Source organism: Phacochoerus africanus, chromosome 2 (genome assembly GCF_016906955.1).
Source record: "Phacochoerus africanus isolate WHEZ1 chromosome 2, ROS_Pafr_v1, whole genome shotgun sequence".
Lineage (NCBI taxonomy): Eukaryota > Metazoa > Chordata > Mammalia > Artiodactyla > Suidae > Phacochoerus > Phacochoerus africanus.
Genome location: NC_062545.1, coordinates 121,789,979 through 121,806,004, shown reverse-complemented (window position 1 = coordinate 121,806,004; position 16,026 = coordinate 121,789,979). Strand labels below are relative to the sequence as shown.

The 16,026-nt window shown below is 42.2% G+C and overlaps 2 protein-coding genes across 3 annotated transcripts in view; both read right to left on the bottom strand.

The window, feature by feature from the left end:
- Window positions 1–33: 33 nt before the first annotated feature.
- On the bottom strand, window positions 34–9,291 carry LOC125120755 (RNA polymerase-associated protein LEO1-like). The gene is made up of 8 exons (XM_047769193.1): window positions 9,211–9,291; window positions 8,137–8,282; window positions 6,606–6,690; window positions 5,205–5,299; window positions 4,289–4,423; window positions 2,079–2,214; window positions 886–1,042; window positions 34–434 (listed from the first exon to the last, which is right to left on the bottom strand). Exons 1-8 carry the CDS (start codon window positions 9,289–9,291, stop codon window positions 214–216), a joined length of 1,056 nt encoding a protein of 351 aa, XP_047625149.1. The 3' UTR covers window positions 34–213.
- Window positions 9,292–15,029: 5,738 nt separating this feature from the next.
- LEO1 (LEO1 homolog, Paf1/RNA polymerase II complex component) overlaps window positions 15,030–16,026 on the bottom strand; it is a 36,764-nt gene continuing 35,767 nt past the window's right edge. The window contains exon 12 of one of the 2 annotated variants that reach the window (XM_047766338.1): window positions 15,030–15,261. In XM_047766338.1, coding sequence (XP_047622294.1) covers window positions 15,157–15,261 — 105 coding nt within the window. In that variant the 3' untranslated portion in view covers window positions 15,030–15,156. The remainder of the gene's footprint in view (window positions 15,262–16,026) is intronic. The other variant, XM_047766339.1, reaches the window with a different exon arrangement.

Sequence of the window (16,026 nt, the reverse complement as noted above, 5' to 3'; positions counted from 1 at the left end):
CCCACGATGAACACGAGAGGCCCCTTGCTCTCCCACACCAAACTATTTCTAGTTCTCTCGTCCAGCCCTGGTGTCTCGACTGTGTGTCATTCCTCACAGGCATTGCCAGCCCACCCAGCACTCTGCCTTCAACACCCAGTGACAGGTACTACTCCGGGCAGCTACCCACCTCGCACAGTGTCAGGCCCTCCTAGTCTCGTCACTGCATTCATCTCACTGAGCTACAGGGAGGTGTGTAGACATCTGTCTGTGCTCCTGGGCGGTGAGCTCTTTATTCCAGGAGCTGACTTGTGGGCACAGGGAAAACCCCTTCAGATTGAATATATTCGGCTTTACCTCATCACTGGTGAGTTTCTTTGCTCTCAGCATTCTTTGAGCCTTATCTTCATCTTGTCTCTCATCACTCTCTGAAGAAAAGATTCTGGCCCGTTCCTCTGAAAGCAAAGGAACTTTAGATATGGGATTGACCTTCAAAGATGAAGACCCATTTATACCTGAATTTTTCTATTGCTGAATATTGTTACTTCCCACTGTGTATTTTCCCTTGAGGTGCCAATACTTTTTTAAAGTGTTGGTGAAGAGGTATATGTAACTTTCATACCCAAAGGACTTCATGCACATATTTTTTTAAAACCAGAGAGTTTAAACATTGGGCTCTTAATTACACAAGTGGGCAAACTATCATACACATTCCTCCATAAGGACATAAATTGTTTAATTGATTTTATTTTCCCAGCTAAGTTTAAAAAAATAAAAACAAAAACAAAAGGCCTTTGTACTGTTGTCGTAAATGAATAACAGCAAGACTGGAGCCCCCCCCCACCAAGAGCACAAGTGTCCCCACAGCCCTGAGATGACAGAGTGTGACCTCCCCACCCAGCTCACCTCGGTGTTCCCTTTGGTGATGGTTTTTGACGGTTTCATTGCCCTCCTTGTCACTGCTGGGGTCCTGGGTGTGGGCACTCGGCCCCTGCTGGTTCTGCTTTTCCCTGAGATGGAGGGTCTCCTGGTGAGCAGAAGCCCGCAAACGTTCCTCTTCTTTCTGTAAAGAAGCAAATAAACAGCTGAACTTAAAAAAAAAAAAAAATGCACTAGTCAAGTACCCACTTGAAGCTACTTTACTCTAGAGAACATGTAAAGGCCTCCCCCAGGATAACATCTATGTCCTCAGGGGGCAGTTCTCTCCAAGTCACAGCTCTGCTACCACACAGGTCATCATCTTGTTTGGTTCCCGGGCATGAAGACAACACAAGGGTGAAATGAAAGCCTCCCTCACAGTACCCACCCTGTCAAAAGTAGCACAGGCATGGCCGTGAGAGCTGCAGTGTCCCTTGTGCTGCCAGGCAGAGCCCAGAGAGCAGCAACGGGCCTGCGGAAGCTCATCCAGACCCAGGGGGTGCAAGAGGGAGGCAGTGTCTCTTCACCTGAGACAGATCCCTGACTTGCCCAGGCTCCACCAGACTGCATGGGGCCCAGATATTCCTGTCTGGGAGGGGGGTGCTGGTAGGGGAGTGTCCCCAAGTCCCCAAGTAGAGCCTTCATTCCCTTCCATCTGCCTGGCTTTCTGCACAAGCGGGTTCACAAGGCAGGGCCAGTGACAAATGAGTCAGGAATGTCCTTTTGACCTTCCTACATCATTACCTGTCTAACACAATTTTCTGATACCTGTCAAAGGTTACATTGTTGTTGCTGTTTTTGGCCACTCCCATAGCAAATGCAAGTTCCCGGGCCAGGGAATGAACCTGAGCCACAGCAGTGACACTGCTGGATCCTTAACCCATTGAGCCATCAGGGAACTCCAAGGTTCCATCTTTTAAATTATCAGTTTCCATCTGAAAATCTCATAGATTGGAGAGAGAGCACCCAAGTGTCTGGAATGCTCCATCTGGCCAAAGGCCATTGACTATGACCATTACTCTGGTTAACCACTGGAGTGCTTAGAAGGTTAAGCTGGCTCCCTGATAACTACAGGAAATTAAATGAGTGTGCAACAAACAATGGTGAATTAATATGCTATCCTAAGAAAGCACAGTTCTTAATACCCTCCAAAATCCAAGGATGAAACCTGGCCAACATACCTTAATCATCTCTGCGCGTTGGCATTCAGGATCACGACCAGCAATTGGTAAGATTCTGATTGTCTGTGTCCTCGAGGATCTATTAGCAAGGGGCAGGGTCACCTTTCTATGTGTGGCATAGTCTGTAGAGTGAGGTCTGCGGGAAACAGACAAAATCTCAGTGTTTACTAAGAATATTTGGAAACAATCGTACCAACAGCAAACACAGCTGTGGACAGTGACAATTCTCCTTTGACACATCCCCTCCTTTGGGCCTTCCTTACTCTCTTACTCCCCAGGAAGTTCCTCCCTCAGCACCACCTCCCAGGGAAAGCTGACGGGGCAAAGTGGGAGTGGAAGGGTGGGGGAGAGGCAGGAGGCAGGGTCTAGGGCTTTTACAAAAAACTCAAGCTCCATCACAGAAGAGATAGGAAGTTTCAGTTGTGTGTGACACAGAGGCCAGAAGGCACAATTTAAGAACTGAAGGTGAGTCCCTCCGTGTAGATGAAATTGGAAGGAAGATCAAAGCAAGGAGGCAGGTCACAGTAGTGGGGGTCCTCATGACAGCCCAGGGGGACAAGGACAGCAGGAGTCTCTGATGCAGAAAGCAAAGCATTTCTTGGAGTTCCCGTTCTGGCTCAGCAGTAACAAACCAGACTAGTATCCATTAGGACACCAGTTCAATCCCTGGCCTTGTTCAGTGGGTTAAGGATCCAGCATTGCCATGAGCTGTAGTGTAGGTCACAAACATGCCTCGGATCTGGCATTGCAGTGGCTGTGGTATAGACTGTCAGCTGCAGCACCGATTAGACCCCTAGCCAGGGAACTTCCATATGCCGCAGCTGTGGCCCTAAAAAGCCAAAAAAAATAAAATATCAAATATTTTAAAAATTATAATAAAAAAATCAATGCATTTTTGACTGAAGAAGACAGTTTTTTTGTTTTGTTTTGTTTTGTTTGCCTTTTTTTAGGGCCGCACCTGTGGCATATGGAGGTTCCCAGGCTAGGGGTCCAATCAGAGCTACAGCTGCTGGCCTACACCAGAGCCACAGCAATGCCAGACCCGAGCCACATTTTCAACCTACACCACAGCCAAGGCAACACCAGATCCAAGCTGCATCTGTGACCTACACCTCGGCCTGTGGCAATGCCAAATCCTTAACCCACAGAACCAGGCCAGGGATCGAACCTGCATCCTCAAATACTATGTCAGTTCCTTAACCTGCTGAGACACAATGGGAACTCCTAGTTGGATTTTTAACCTGCTGAGCTGCAAGGGGAACTCCCATACAAGTGATTTAAAAGATCTCTTGCTCTACCTCTCTTGCTCTTTCTCTCTGTCTCTATCTCGCTCTCTACACCCCACACCCCAGCCTGTCCCTGTCTGTGCTTTTTCAATACCTATCTTCTCTCCCTTCTCTCTTAATAAACACTTATTTGCCTCACTACCCTCAGTCTCTTTGCTGAATTCATTCTTCAAAGGGACAAAGTCATGGGGACCTACATCAAGTGGTTAGGGTTCAGCATTCTCACGCAACAGCTACCTAAGAACAAACTGAACCTCAAGAGCTGTCTGTCCACTACAGGCTTTAAAACAGAGCAACAGACTTCGTGAGTATAGTTTGCATACCATAAAACTCACTCATTTAAGAAATTATGAAGCAATTTTTTCACTTGTAAATTTGTGTGACCTTGACCACAGCCTGATTCAGAACATTTCCCTGACCCCAGAAAGAAGCCTTGAATGCATTGTGACAGTCCTCTAAGTGCTCGGCTCCTTCAGGGAAGCCGCACAGAGGATAAGCACCGTGTCCTGCGGGGTGGAGGTGTGTGGAGAGGCTGTAGCTGAACCTTCCGCAGCACTGGAGGCCTCCTGGGGCTCAGGCCATGGCCCCCGCCCATGTGCACACCCAGAGCATTCTTGTGATAGGTGGGCTTCCCAGGTAAACGTTCTTAAAGGGGAAGGACACACTGACTAGCAGAGTGGCATAGGCAGTCTAGGCCCTTGGCCAGGTGTGGTGATCACTGTGAGTTAATAACCAGGCTTGTGGTTCATACGGCTGGCTCCTTTTGGTTTCCATTTGGTGAACTGGCTCCCTGAGAAACAGCAACTTGCAGCAAAGGTGATGGGCCCGGATGAGCTGCACCTCGAAATCACGTCCATTGGGACCAACCTCTCTACCGTGCTGCTCTTTAACCTCAAGTAGCAATAGGTCATTATGAATAATTACCTGAAGGTGAGTTTGGACGTAAAGATGGCTTGTCCCTGCAGACCAGTGTCTTCTCTAATGAACAGGTGGTTTTGATGGCCCTCCAGTGGGACTTTGTAGACATCAAACACCTCGTTGCCTAAATGCAGGGACAGGCTAGAAGCAGACATCATTCAGATATTTTACTAACCCTATAGCTTCCATTCTACCCTGTTAGCTGTTCTTAAATGCTGTGGAACTGCAGGATTCTGTCCTCATACCAAATTCATAGAAAAACTCAGAAAAGATACTGCAAACTAACTAAAGGAGGTAGCTTTAGTTATCACAATGTTAACTAACATTTCAGTTGGTTAACATTTTAGTTAAAAAATGTGGTAAAGTCCATCTTCCTTTCAACATGAAAAGTAATTATTTTTATCATTTTCCCAATCTCTACCACTTAATTAGTAAAATTTTAGTAAAATAGAAACCATTTTCCCAAATATACCAATTTATAATGTCTAATAGCCACGTATGGGTGCTAACATAAGGTTTTCACCTCAGCAAAGTAGATACCATGGATTTGATCACAGTTTGGGTTGGTGTCTAAAGTCTCCCAACAGGCCAACACTGTGATCTCAACCCTATCTATTTCTCCCAGGTTTCCCAGGTAATGCCAGAGGCCTAGATTTTTGTTAATTCTTTAATGAAAGCTTACTCCCAAATAAGGTCCTACACAGCTAATGTCAGTTATCCACATCCTCCCTCTGGGTATTTCCATACTCTTTTTTTGGGGGGTGGGGGGAGGCACACCCATGGCACAGGAAATTCCTGGGCCAAGGATCCAACCCAAGCTGCAGTTGCGACCTATGCCACAGCAGTGGCAATGCCAGATCCTTAACCCTCTCTGTCACCTGGGAACTTCCTATTTCCACACTCTTCAGGCATTTGTGCTCACCTTCCATCTGACCACTTGACTATCCGAGCATTGCTTTCTTTAATTTTATTTCCTTCTTCGTCCCTGCGTATCCTCCATCGCACAGTATTTTCTACCTGGTTCAAAACACAAAGGCATTAGAAAACCAGTGTAACGACTGCATATTCCTTTCTCAAGTGACATATAGTCACGTGCCAAGAATTCATAGGTAGTGGGAAAATAAGCTCACCAAAAAAAGAGCTGATTAGGCAACCTTCTACAGATACTTGGAGATACTAGTTAAACTAGCAGACGTTTTGTTTAAATCTCTGCACTCAGTTCATGGCAATGGAAGCAGAAACCTTGGGTCCATGTGAGGTAGACAGTTACAATGGAGACCTTTGCCTACTGCAGCCTCATTTGAAGGGCTATGAGCCCAATAAAAGAAGGACTAAAAGGGCCCATTAGCCTAGTAAGACAGGGGAGATCTAGGCATTACATTAAAAAAAAATGCTTTTTAAAGAATAAAAAATTGGTGTTTCTGTCGTATCGCAGTGGAAACGAATCTGACTAGGAACCACGAGGTTGCGGGTTCGATCCCTGGCCTCGCTCAGTGGGTTAAGGATCTGCCCGTGAGCTGTGGTGTAGGTTGCAGATGTGGCTTGGATCTGGCACGGCTGTGGCTGTGGCGTAGGCCAGCAGTTGTAGCTCCAATTGGACCCCTAGCCTGGGAACCTCTATATGCCATGGGTGTGGATCTAAAAAGCAAAAAAGAAAAGAATAAACAATTAATTAACAATAAATTAAAACCTGAGACTTGGGCTTTGCCTTACCCATAAAGTGAGGAATCACAAAAGTATCATAAAAACAGGTCCCACCACTGCTACCAGTGAAGTGCCTAGCAGAAGCTCATCCAAAACCTCATCAAAGCCAGAGTCATTCCTGTGAGAACAATGCTAGGGCTTTGCCACTCTGGCCTCCTTGAGGGAAAGCACCTAATGACAAGGCCTCTCTCTGTGCATAATCTGAATGTCCATAAAGAGCCCTGAGATGTTCCTACTAGGTAAGTTGCTCGGGTTGATTCACTATAAAGTGTGGAGGCGGTTCCATATATCTTGCTACATTATTATTTATTCTGAAGGGGTAGCTAACAGTTTTCAAGAATTTTTATCTTACTTCTGTCCAAAAATTATGACCCCAAAAGAAAAGTTAGAAAAGTGACAGTTCCACATGGATTTTTTTTTAAAGGCTATGTACTTTCTCCCCTAAAAATACTTTGAAAAGACATTTAATTCCTTGTTTTAAACAGTTATTTATTGATTGAATAGTAAACATAAAGATCATTTTTTTAAGCTCAAGTGTCAAAATGTTATCTCTGTATATTACTGTATAAAAGGGAAAAACTTAAAAACACACACATAGGAAAAAAGTGTGGAATCGTACCTTTAATTTTAACCTGGTCCTATCATCCTCATCAAGCACTTTCTCATTTTCAAATTCATCTTCATAATACTGAGGGTCAAAAGGCCTAAAAATTGTTTTTTAATGAAGTATTAGCCATCTTTAGTATTCAATATAATTAATGCTATAAAATAATAATCTTTACAAAATGTACCAATATGTTTTTTAAAAAATCACAGTAGACAAATAACTTCAGGTAAAACTTCAAAGTATGCAAAATATTACTATACTTTCTTGAAATTTGATTTTTTCTTTTTCTTTCTTTTTATTTTGGTTTTTAGGGCCAACCTGTGGCATATGGAAGCTTCTGGGCTAGAAGTGGAATGGGAGCTGCAACTGCTGGTCTAGGCAGATCCAAGCCACATCTGCGACCTACACCACAGCTTGTGGCAATGCTGGATCCTTAAGCTACCAAGTGAGGCCAGGGATCGAACCCTCATCCTCATGGATACTAGTCAAGTTCTTAACCCACTGAGCCACAACAGGACCTCCCAAAATTTGATTCTTTTTTTTTTTTTATTACTCAAATGAATTTATCACATCTGTAGTTGTATAATGATCATAACAATCTGATTTCACAGGATTTCCATCCCACAGCCCAAGCACATCCCCCCACCCCCCATACTGTCTCCTCCGGAGACCATAAGTTTTTCAATGTCTGTGACTCGCCAAAATTTGATTCTAAAGCATACTACCTGAAATAAAATCCAAATGGGACTAATTGAAAATTTAACATTTTTTTGTGTCTGTGGTGAAATATGTCTCCCTAAAGCATAGGTGACACATGACCTATCTTTTCATTTTTTTTTTGTCTTTTTGTCTTTTTAGGGCCACACCCATGGCATATGGAGATTCCCAGGCTAGGAGTCCAATTGGAGTTATAGCTGCCAGCCTACGTCACAGCCACAGCAACGCCAGATCTGAGCTGCGTCTGTGACCTACACCATAGCTCATGGCAACACCGGATCCTTAACCCACTAAGTGAGGCCAGGGATCGAACCTGCAACCTCATGGTTCCTAGTCAGATTCATTTCCGCTGTGCCATGACGGGAACGCCATCTTTTCATATTTTTAAAGTGACATGTTTAGTTTCACAAGTGCTTGCATTTGTGCACCTTCGTGAATACCCATCAACAATATTTTGTTGTCTAAAATCACTGTCTTTTCTAGATTAATGATGGCTTTTGCACTGAACATTTGTGATTTCTCTAGCAAACTTCCTACTCTCATTTTCTGATTTTCAGCTTTATGATAGTGAAAAATACCTTCATCTACTATGATGTCTGTTCATTTATAAGAAAGTGCCAAAATGCTAGAATTATAAGTATTAAAACTTTCTCACACAATAGTTCATCATTTTTCTGTCACGGCACATCCTAAATTTATTTTTTCAGAGTTACCTGAGAAATCTCCCATCTTTGTGATTAGCTGACTCATTATAAATAAGAAAACATTTATTTTCCACATATTTTTACTCAGTATCACGGGAAAAAAATTTAATCAGTCCTCTTACTTGGGTTCTATGCTGAGAAATTTGGGTAGTTTAACAAAGTACAACTCATTCCCTAAATCAGAGTTGATAATGGGAATTTCTACTTCTATTTTTGTTTCAAAAATCGACTCTTCCTTCTGCTGGTCCTGAGGTCCTCCACATCCGTCCTAAAAGAAATATAAGAATGTGAGAATTTGGAATGACATTAGAAATGCTCTGGCTCTCCTTCTGCACTAGGCAGATGCAGGTTTGGCAGAAAGTAAATTTATGTATTCATTTATTTTTGCTTTTTTTTTGGGGGGGGTGCACCCAAGGCATGTGGAAGTTCCAGGGCTAGGGGTCAAATCGGAGCTACAGCTGCCAGCCTATACCACAGCCACAGCAACACCAGATCTGAGCCACGTCTGCGACCTGCACCACAGCTCACAGCAACACTGGATCCCTGACCCACTGAACGAGGCCAGGGATCGAACCCGTGTCCTCAGGGATACTAGTCAGATTCATTTCCACTGAGCCACAATGGCAAGTCCAGGAAGTAAATTTAGACACTGCTTCAGAGATAAAGCAGTCAGTAACCCCTCCAGGCCTCACCCCCAAATTTCATTCTCTTTCCCTGCAAAAAAAAAAGGGGGGGGGGAACCAAAAAAACAGACAAAACAAAAACAAAAAACTACCATGCAAAACAAGATCTGTTAGCCTGCATTACCAGAAAAAATGTTGACATATCAGTTTGCATAAGATATTTAGCAACAGAGGTATGCAGCCCCTCACTAGGTAACCATTAAAATCAAAGAATGTCAAATAGTACACACTTCTTGGCACAGGTCTGAATAAGAAAAAATTTTAAATCAAGGGTTTTCAAATTATGAATCCTTACATCTAGCCCCTTAAGTTCAGCATCAAATTCACTTCAAGCAGTTCCTTCTCTGCCCCCTAATATTCAACATAACCAAGAAAGTCACTATTCATCAAATGTTTCAGACAGCTCATTATCCATGTCCTCTCTCTACATGAGCGAGTCAAACCCATCAGCCTCTGAAACTTTTTCCTCAGCTTTGAACAGTGGGGCCAGTTGTGATTAGTAACTATACTTACAACAGGCTTTCCTGGAATAGGTGGTTGATTGTCCCCATCACTCTCTGAAGAAATGTCATCTATGTCTCCAAACAGATCCATGGCCCCACTATAATCTTCAATGGTGGGGGGGAAAAGGCACAATATTAATTCCTCTGACTGAAGTTGACATCGCTCTTAGCCCAACACTTCAACAAATTCCCCAGATTCACAAACCAGACCTTCGCTAAACCAAACTCAACATGGCTCCCTGAGCCTGGTCTTCAGAAGCTTGGCAAGGCATCTACAGAGAAGGAAGGTGGCAGAGCTGGCTGGTAGAAGGCCAAGTTGCTGTGACAGCTGGCTTTCAAGATGGATCCCAGTGATTCCTGCCTCTGGTATTCTTGCCCGTGTGTGGTCCCCTCCAAGAGTATCATGATTGGTCTCTGTGATCAATGGAATAGAGCCTCACTTCCAAGGCGAGGCATGACATTGTGGCTTTTCTGCCTTGCTCTTTCTCCCTTGGGTCACTTGCTCTGGAGGAAGCCAGCTGCTGTGATGTGAAGACACTCAAACTGCTATGAAGAGTCTCCTTTGGTGAGAAACTGAGGCCTCCTGCCAAGAGCCATGTGAGTGAGCCATCTTGGCAACAGATCCTTCAGCCCCAGGCGAGCCTTGAGCTAACAGTCTCAGCCAACATCTTGATTGCAGCCTATGAGAGACCCTCAGCAGAACTACCCTGCTAACCATTCCTGACCCTTGAAACTGTGAGATATATTAAATGTTTGTTGTTTCAAGCTGACCCTCTCAGGGGGTGTGGTGGGAGGTGAGGGGTGGTATGCAAGCCACACAGAATATGTCTACTCTGACACTTTATCACCTTGAGCCTTTGGATTCCCTCCACATACTGCTAGGGAAGCTTTGGCATCTCAGTTTCATTAAATGTAGGAGACTATTTTTTTGAGTTAACCAATCAAGTACAGAGCCATATCCAGCTGTATATCCTAAAACATCAAATCCAGAATATATGTTGAGTGCACCCACATCAATCAATTTGGCCCAAGTACATAGTGTTATAGTCTGTCCATCTCACATTCTCAGCATCCACTTCACATATATTCCCAGGCTTCTGCCCATATTTTTTTAGCAGAATCTTTTAATTCTTTCAGTGTGTAAGTTATTTCTTTTTCAGTTGGAGTTTGTGCTTTCTTTGCCAGAGTATGATGAGATCCTAGTGATGGGTCTACTGCAAAATTGGGTCAGACAGCACTCAGTTGGGTGATTCTTGAGAATGAAGACTGCTCCAAGTGATCTTACTACAGTATTTTTAAGCAAGAAGACTAGTTTCACAACCTACTGGGTGGGAGAAAATATTTGCAAATTATATGTCCGATAAGGGGTTAATATCCAAAATGTTTAAATGGCTTATACTACGCAATATCAAAAAAAAAAAAAAACCTAATTAAAAAAGGGGCAGAAGGCATGAATAGACATTTCTCCATAGAAAACATACAGATGGGTAACAGACCATCTGAAAATATACTCAATGTTGCTAATCATCAGAGAAATGGAAATCAAAACCATAGTGAGATATCACCTCACAGTTGCCCAAATAGCAATTATCAGAAAGTCTACAAATAGCATATGTTGATGAGAATGTGGAGAAAAGGAAACCCTTGCAAATATTGGTGGGAATGTTAACTGGTGCAGCCACTATGGAAAATACTATGGAGGTTCATGAGAAACCTAAAAGTAGGAGTTCCTGTTGTGGCTCAGCAGTTAACGAACCCAACTAGCGTTCACGAGGACATGGGTTCGATCCCTAGCCTCACTCAGTGGGTTAAGGATCCTGTGTTGCTGTGGCTATGGCGTAGGCCGGCAGCTACAGCTCTGATTTGATCCCTAGCCTGGGAATTCCATATGCCATATGTGTGGCCCTAAAATGACAAAACAACAACAAACAAACAAAAAACCTAAAAGTAGAACTACCCTATGATCCAGCAATTCCATTCCTTGGTATACATATGAAAATAACAAAAACAAAATAAAAATGAAAAACACCAATTTGAAAAAGGTATATGTACCCAAATGTTCATGGCAGCATTATTTACAATAGCCAAGACTATGTAAGCACCCAACTGTTCAACAACAGATAAATGGATAAAGAAGATGTAGGAGTTCCTGTTGTGACTCAGCAGGTTAAGAATCTGACATAGTGTCTATGAGGTTTGATTCCCTGGCCTCGATCAGTGGTTAAGGATCTGGCATTGTTACAAGCTTTGGCGTAGGTCACAGATGCAGTTCAGATCTAGTGTTGCTATGGCTGTGGCATAGGCCAGCAGCTGCAGCACCGATTCAACCCCTGGCCCAGGAACTTCCATATGCCAGGGGTGCAGCTGTAAAAAGAAATAAGAAAAAAAAAAAAGATACAGTGTATACATATACAATGAAATATTACTCAGCCACAAAAAATAAAATTCTGCCATTTGCAACACCACCGATGGACCTAGAGGGTATTATGCTAAGTGAAATAAATCAGACAAAGACAAATACTGTTATTACTTATACATGGAATCTAAAAAATAAAACAAACTGGTGTACATGATAAAACAGACTCACCAATGTAGAGAACAAACTAATGGTTACCACTGGGGAGAGGAAAGGGGGAAGGACAAAATAGGGGTAGGGGATTAAGAGGTACAAACTGCTATAGATGAAAGAAATAAGCTGCAAAGATATGTTGTACAGCACTTGAATAACTGTTTCCTACACCTGAAACTAATATTGTAAGTCAACTATATATAAATTAAAAAAAAAAAACCAACAACCTAGTTTTGGAGTACACTTGTGACGCAGCAGGTTAAGGATCCAGCATTGCCACTGCTGTGGTGCAAGTTTGATCACTGGTCCAGGAATTTCCATGTGCCATGGATGTGGCCAAAAAATTTTTAAAAATCCAAAAAACACAAGAAAAACAAAAATCTAGTTTCCTCAGACATAGGGAGGAAAACTTCTCACAGGCAGGGGAGGCTCAGAAGGACTCGAAAATTTATTTTTCAGCCTCCCTGAAGAGGCTGTGAATTTAATTGATATTGTAGTTCTGCAACCACACAATTGTAAGTGTTTGATTTTCAGCAGCTACCTCAGCCCTTTGACTTCAAGATAGGAAATTCCTTAAGGGCTGTCATGAATGCTCCCTGGTTCTTTGACCGTGACTAGAGCTAAACATTTAAAGACCTAAACTCGTAAACTTTCTGTTAGTGCTCCAAGGCCCTATAAGTATCCATTCCACACCACAGTCCTTATCATCCACAAGCATGGAGGATAATATGATTCATCATGACGCCAAGGCACACCATGGATCACCAGCACCCTGTTTCCAGGGTGAGATCAGACCTGCGTTCCAACTCAAACCCACTGACACACTTCATCTTCGAGGATTTGCTTCCCTGACTATCCAGTCGGGTCCAAGTTGGGCAACAGAAAACATACCAGTTGTCTATACAGATAGTTATTTTTTAAATTATAATTAGGTTTAAAGTTATTGACTTGGTTACAAAAAGCACAGAGAACTCTCAAGGGTCACAGAAGTATCAAATTCAGAAAGCAACGTCCACCCCTAGAGATAAGGGAACAAAGGGGAAAAGTAGAATTATTATTAAACTTAACAACTTACAGACAGGGCCCCTTGGAGCTGAAACTCATACCTGAGGAAGGGAAGTATCCAGCTGGTATTTAAGTCTCTCAGGAGTACAATGATGCTGGCTCTATAAGCCTTGGTAAAACTGCAAACTGGATTGAGCTGCTCTGAGAAGAGACTGCCTCTGTTTGTGTGAAGAAGAGTTGGTAGGCTCCCCTTGAAAGACTGCAAGTCAACAGGAAGCCCCCAGAAAGTTCCATAAATAAACAGGAAGGAGCAGTCTTCTCTTTGTTATCCAGGATCCAAGTCTTCTCTAGCGCCCCCTGACAGGGGGAAGCTGGCAAAGCTGAAGTGTGTTTGTAGAGTCTTGGCCGTGCATCACTAAGCTCTCTACAACCAGACTGCTTTGGAGATGAGAGACAAGAGCTGAATCACAGACATATACATGTGTCTACTAGCAAAACAAAAACAAAACTATGTTGCCTTGGAAAGAACAGAGTCAGAATGAAGGCTTTTAAAGGCCAGGCATTGGAGTTTCAACTTGATAAGCCAACAAATAGCAAGGGACTGAAATTTTCTGACTTAGCAAAGTGATGCAGTGGTGAGTTAGGACCTTCTTTTCAATGTCACTTTTTTCTCTATAACCAGTTTCAGGGTCATCGTATTAACAGCACTAGGGAGGAGGTGGGGTAGAGTCTCTTTATAAGGGAAAGATGAATCAGTGTGTGTAGGAGTTCCCATCATGGCTCAGTGCATTACGAACCGGACTAGTTTGATCCCTGGCCTTGCTCACTGGGTTAAGGATCCAGTGTTGCCATGAGTCACGGTGTAGGTCAAAGATGTGGCTCGGATCCTATGTTGCTGTTGCTGCAGCTACAGCTCCAATTTGACCCCTAGGCTGGGAATTTCCATATGTAGTGGGTGCGGCCCTAAAAAGCAAAAACAAACAGTGTGTGCAGAAGAGCACCACAGAAAAGACAAGTATGCGCATCTGAAATATAGATTTAAAATACATCTGCTAATTTTTGCTATTCCTACTGTCAAGAGAAGTCAAATTTCCCTCCCTTTAAATATGGGCTCACAATAGTAACTCACTTCTAATGAATAGAATGTGGTGGATTGTGACATGACTTTCAATGCTAGCCATAAAAGGTGCCATCAGAAGTACCCCAGAAAGCTAATACAGTTCTCTTGGGGTGCTCACTGTTGGAACCGAGCCACCATGCTGTGAGAAAGCAGGGCCATGACTAGGACGCAACAAGGGAGATTGGAAAAAAATATAAGGGGTTCCAAAATCTCAGTGGTTATGATAAATAATATTGCAGTTCAATATATTTTAAATTCCATGCAAAAAAAAAAAACCCATGAACAAAATACAAAAGTTTTAAATAAAGATATTATCCATTCAGCTCCATACTTCTGCAATTCTCCCTTGCAATTCTCACTTGCCTTACCCTAATCCCATCCCTATCAGAGCATCTTTATGTGAAAGTTTGACTTTTGTTCAGCATAGATTTTTGCATTAATTTTTTTACAATTTTGTATTGCAATGTTATTTAACTTGATTACTGTAGTGAGCCGAAGAGAGACCCCTCAAAATTCATATCCACCCAGAACCTCAGAATTTCTGTGACTTCAATTCACATTATGATCTTTACAGATGTAATTAGTTAAGATGAGGTCACACTGGATTAGGGTTGACCCTAAACCAACTGATTGGTGTCCTTATAAGGACAAGTGGGATCTGGAGGCAGAGACACAGAGCAGACACACAGGAAAATGAGCCATGTGAAGACAGAAGCAGAAATTAGAGTTATGGTGCTACAAACCAAGGATTACTGGGAGCCTCCAGAGCTAGGACAGGGCAAGGAAGACTTCTTCCCTAGACCCTTTGGAAGGAGCATGGTCCTGACAACACCTTGGTTTAGGACTTCCAGGCTTCAGAATTGTGAGAGAAAACGTTTCTATGGTTTTAAGCCACTCAGTTTTCAGTAACTTGTTACAGCAACCCTAGAAAACTAATAAAATTACAGAGGCTTTTTTTTGTGCCTCTTTAAAAAAAAACTCTGTGCCCTAAAAGGATGCCTTACTTGCTTCATCTGGCTCTGGCCAGGAAGCTTCTGTGTGGGGCCTGGGATGACCTCCCTAAAACCAAAGACTTAGTATAAAGCATTAACAAAGTCAACCTGCTTTGGGAGAAGTCAATATCTTGAAGAGAAACTTGCTTTTTAAAGTTTTTTATTACAATTAAAATTACACAAAAGCAGACCAATTAATTTCAATCAAAATAACTCATGTTTACATTTACAAAACAAACTGTACAATATATAGTTTTCATATTTTATATTTCAATCATCATCTTCTTCTTCTTCATCACTGATCACATACTTCTTGTGCTTTTTATTTGCTTTATCATCGTCTTCTGCTTTTCTTTTTCCAGAAGGTTCACCTTCCTAAACAGATAAAAATTTTTAAAAATCCAGAAGTTCACAGAGAAGATTTCTAGGAAAGTTTTCAAAATTAGCTGAGCTGAATGACTCTATGCAAAACCAAAATAACATTACAGTTTGAATAAGAACATCTACCAGCCGAATAAAATCAGTGGTTAAGGACATGGCAAGTTTCCAAATCTACAAGTACAAGAGGTGTTCAAAAATGACTCTACAGAGTAATTAAAAACTAACCCTAAAACCCAACTTCGGGACCAAGAGGGAGAGCTAAGGAACGATGATCCATCCCACAGGGAAGAAGCTGTCGTACATTGAGAGGGGCCTGCAGGAAGTGGAAACAGGATCTGCCCTGGGAAGGGTGAGGACTCAGCCCAAGAAGTTAGCCTATATAACCACTGTTTCTGATCAGGTATTTACTTAAGCTTTTTTCTCCACTTCCTGAGCATTTCAGCCCTTCGTTATTTAAGATTCTATATTTTAAAGACTCAGTTTTTTACAATAACAATTTCTTGCTTTGGATAAACTAAAAAAGACTTTTTAATTATTTAAAAAATCTTTATTAAAGTTGATTTATATTGTTCTGTCAATTTCTGCTGGAATAGCTTTTTTACATTTGAAAAAATACGTATTTAAAGAAATTAAAGGCCTCATACACAAGTTTCCATTGCTTAAAATATGTTGTGTAACATTCCAATAGAAAAAAAATTCAGGAAGTTATCTACAAACAATTTTACAGATAGAATTAAAACATATCAACTTCTAAATAAT

Bases quoted from the DNA above. Each gene is read 5' to 3' on its own strand.
- LOC125120755 (XM_047769193.1), bottom strand. From the start codon at position 9,291: ATGGATCTGTTTGGAGACATAGATGACATTTCTTCAGAGAGTGATGGG. The intron at 8,283-9,210 runs GTAAGTATAGTT...TATTTCTTTTAG, and splicing joins CTATTCCAGGAAAGCCTGTT to GACGGATGTGGAGGACCTCA. The intron at 435-885 runs GTGAGCTGGGTG...CTTTGCTTTCAG, and splicing joins TCACCAAAGGGAACACCGAG to AGGAACGGGCCAGAATCTTT.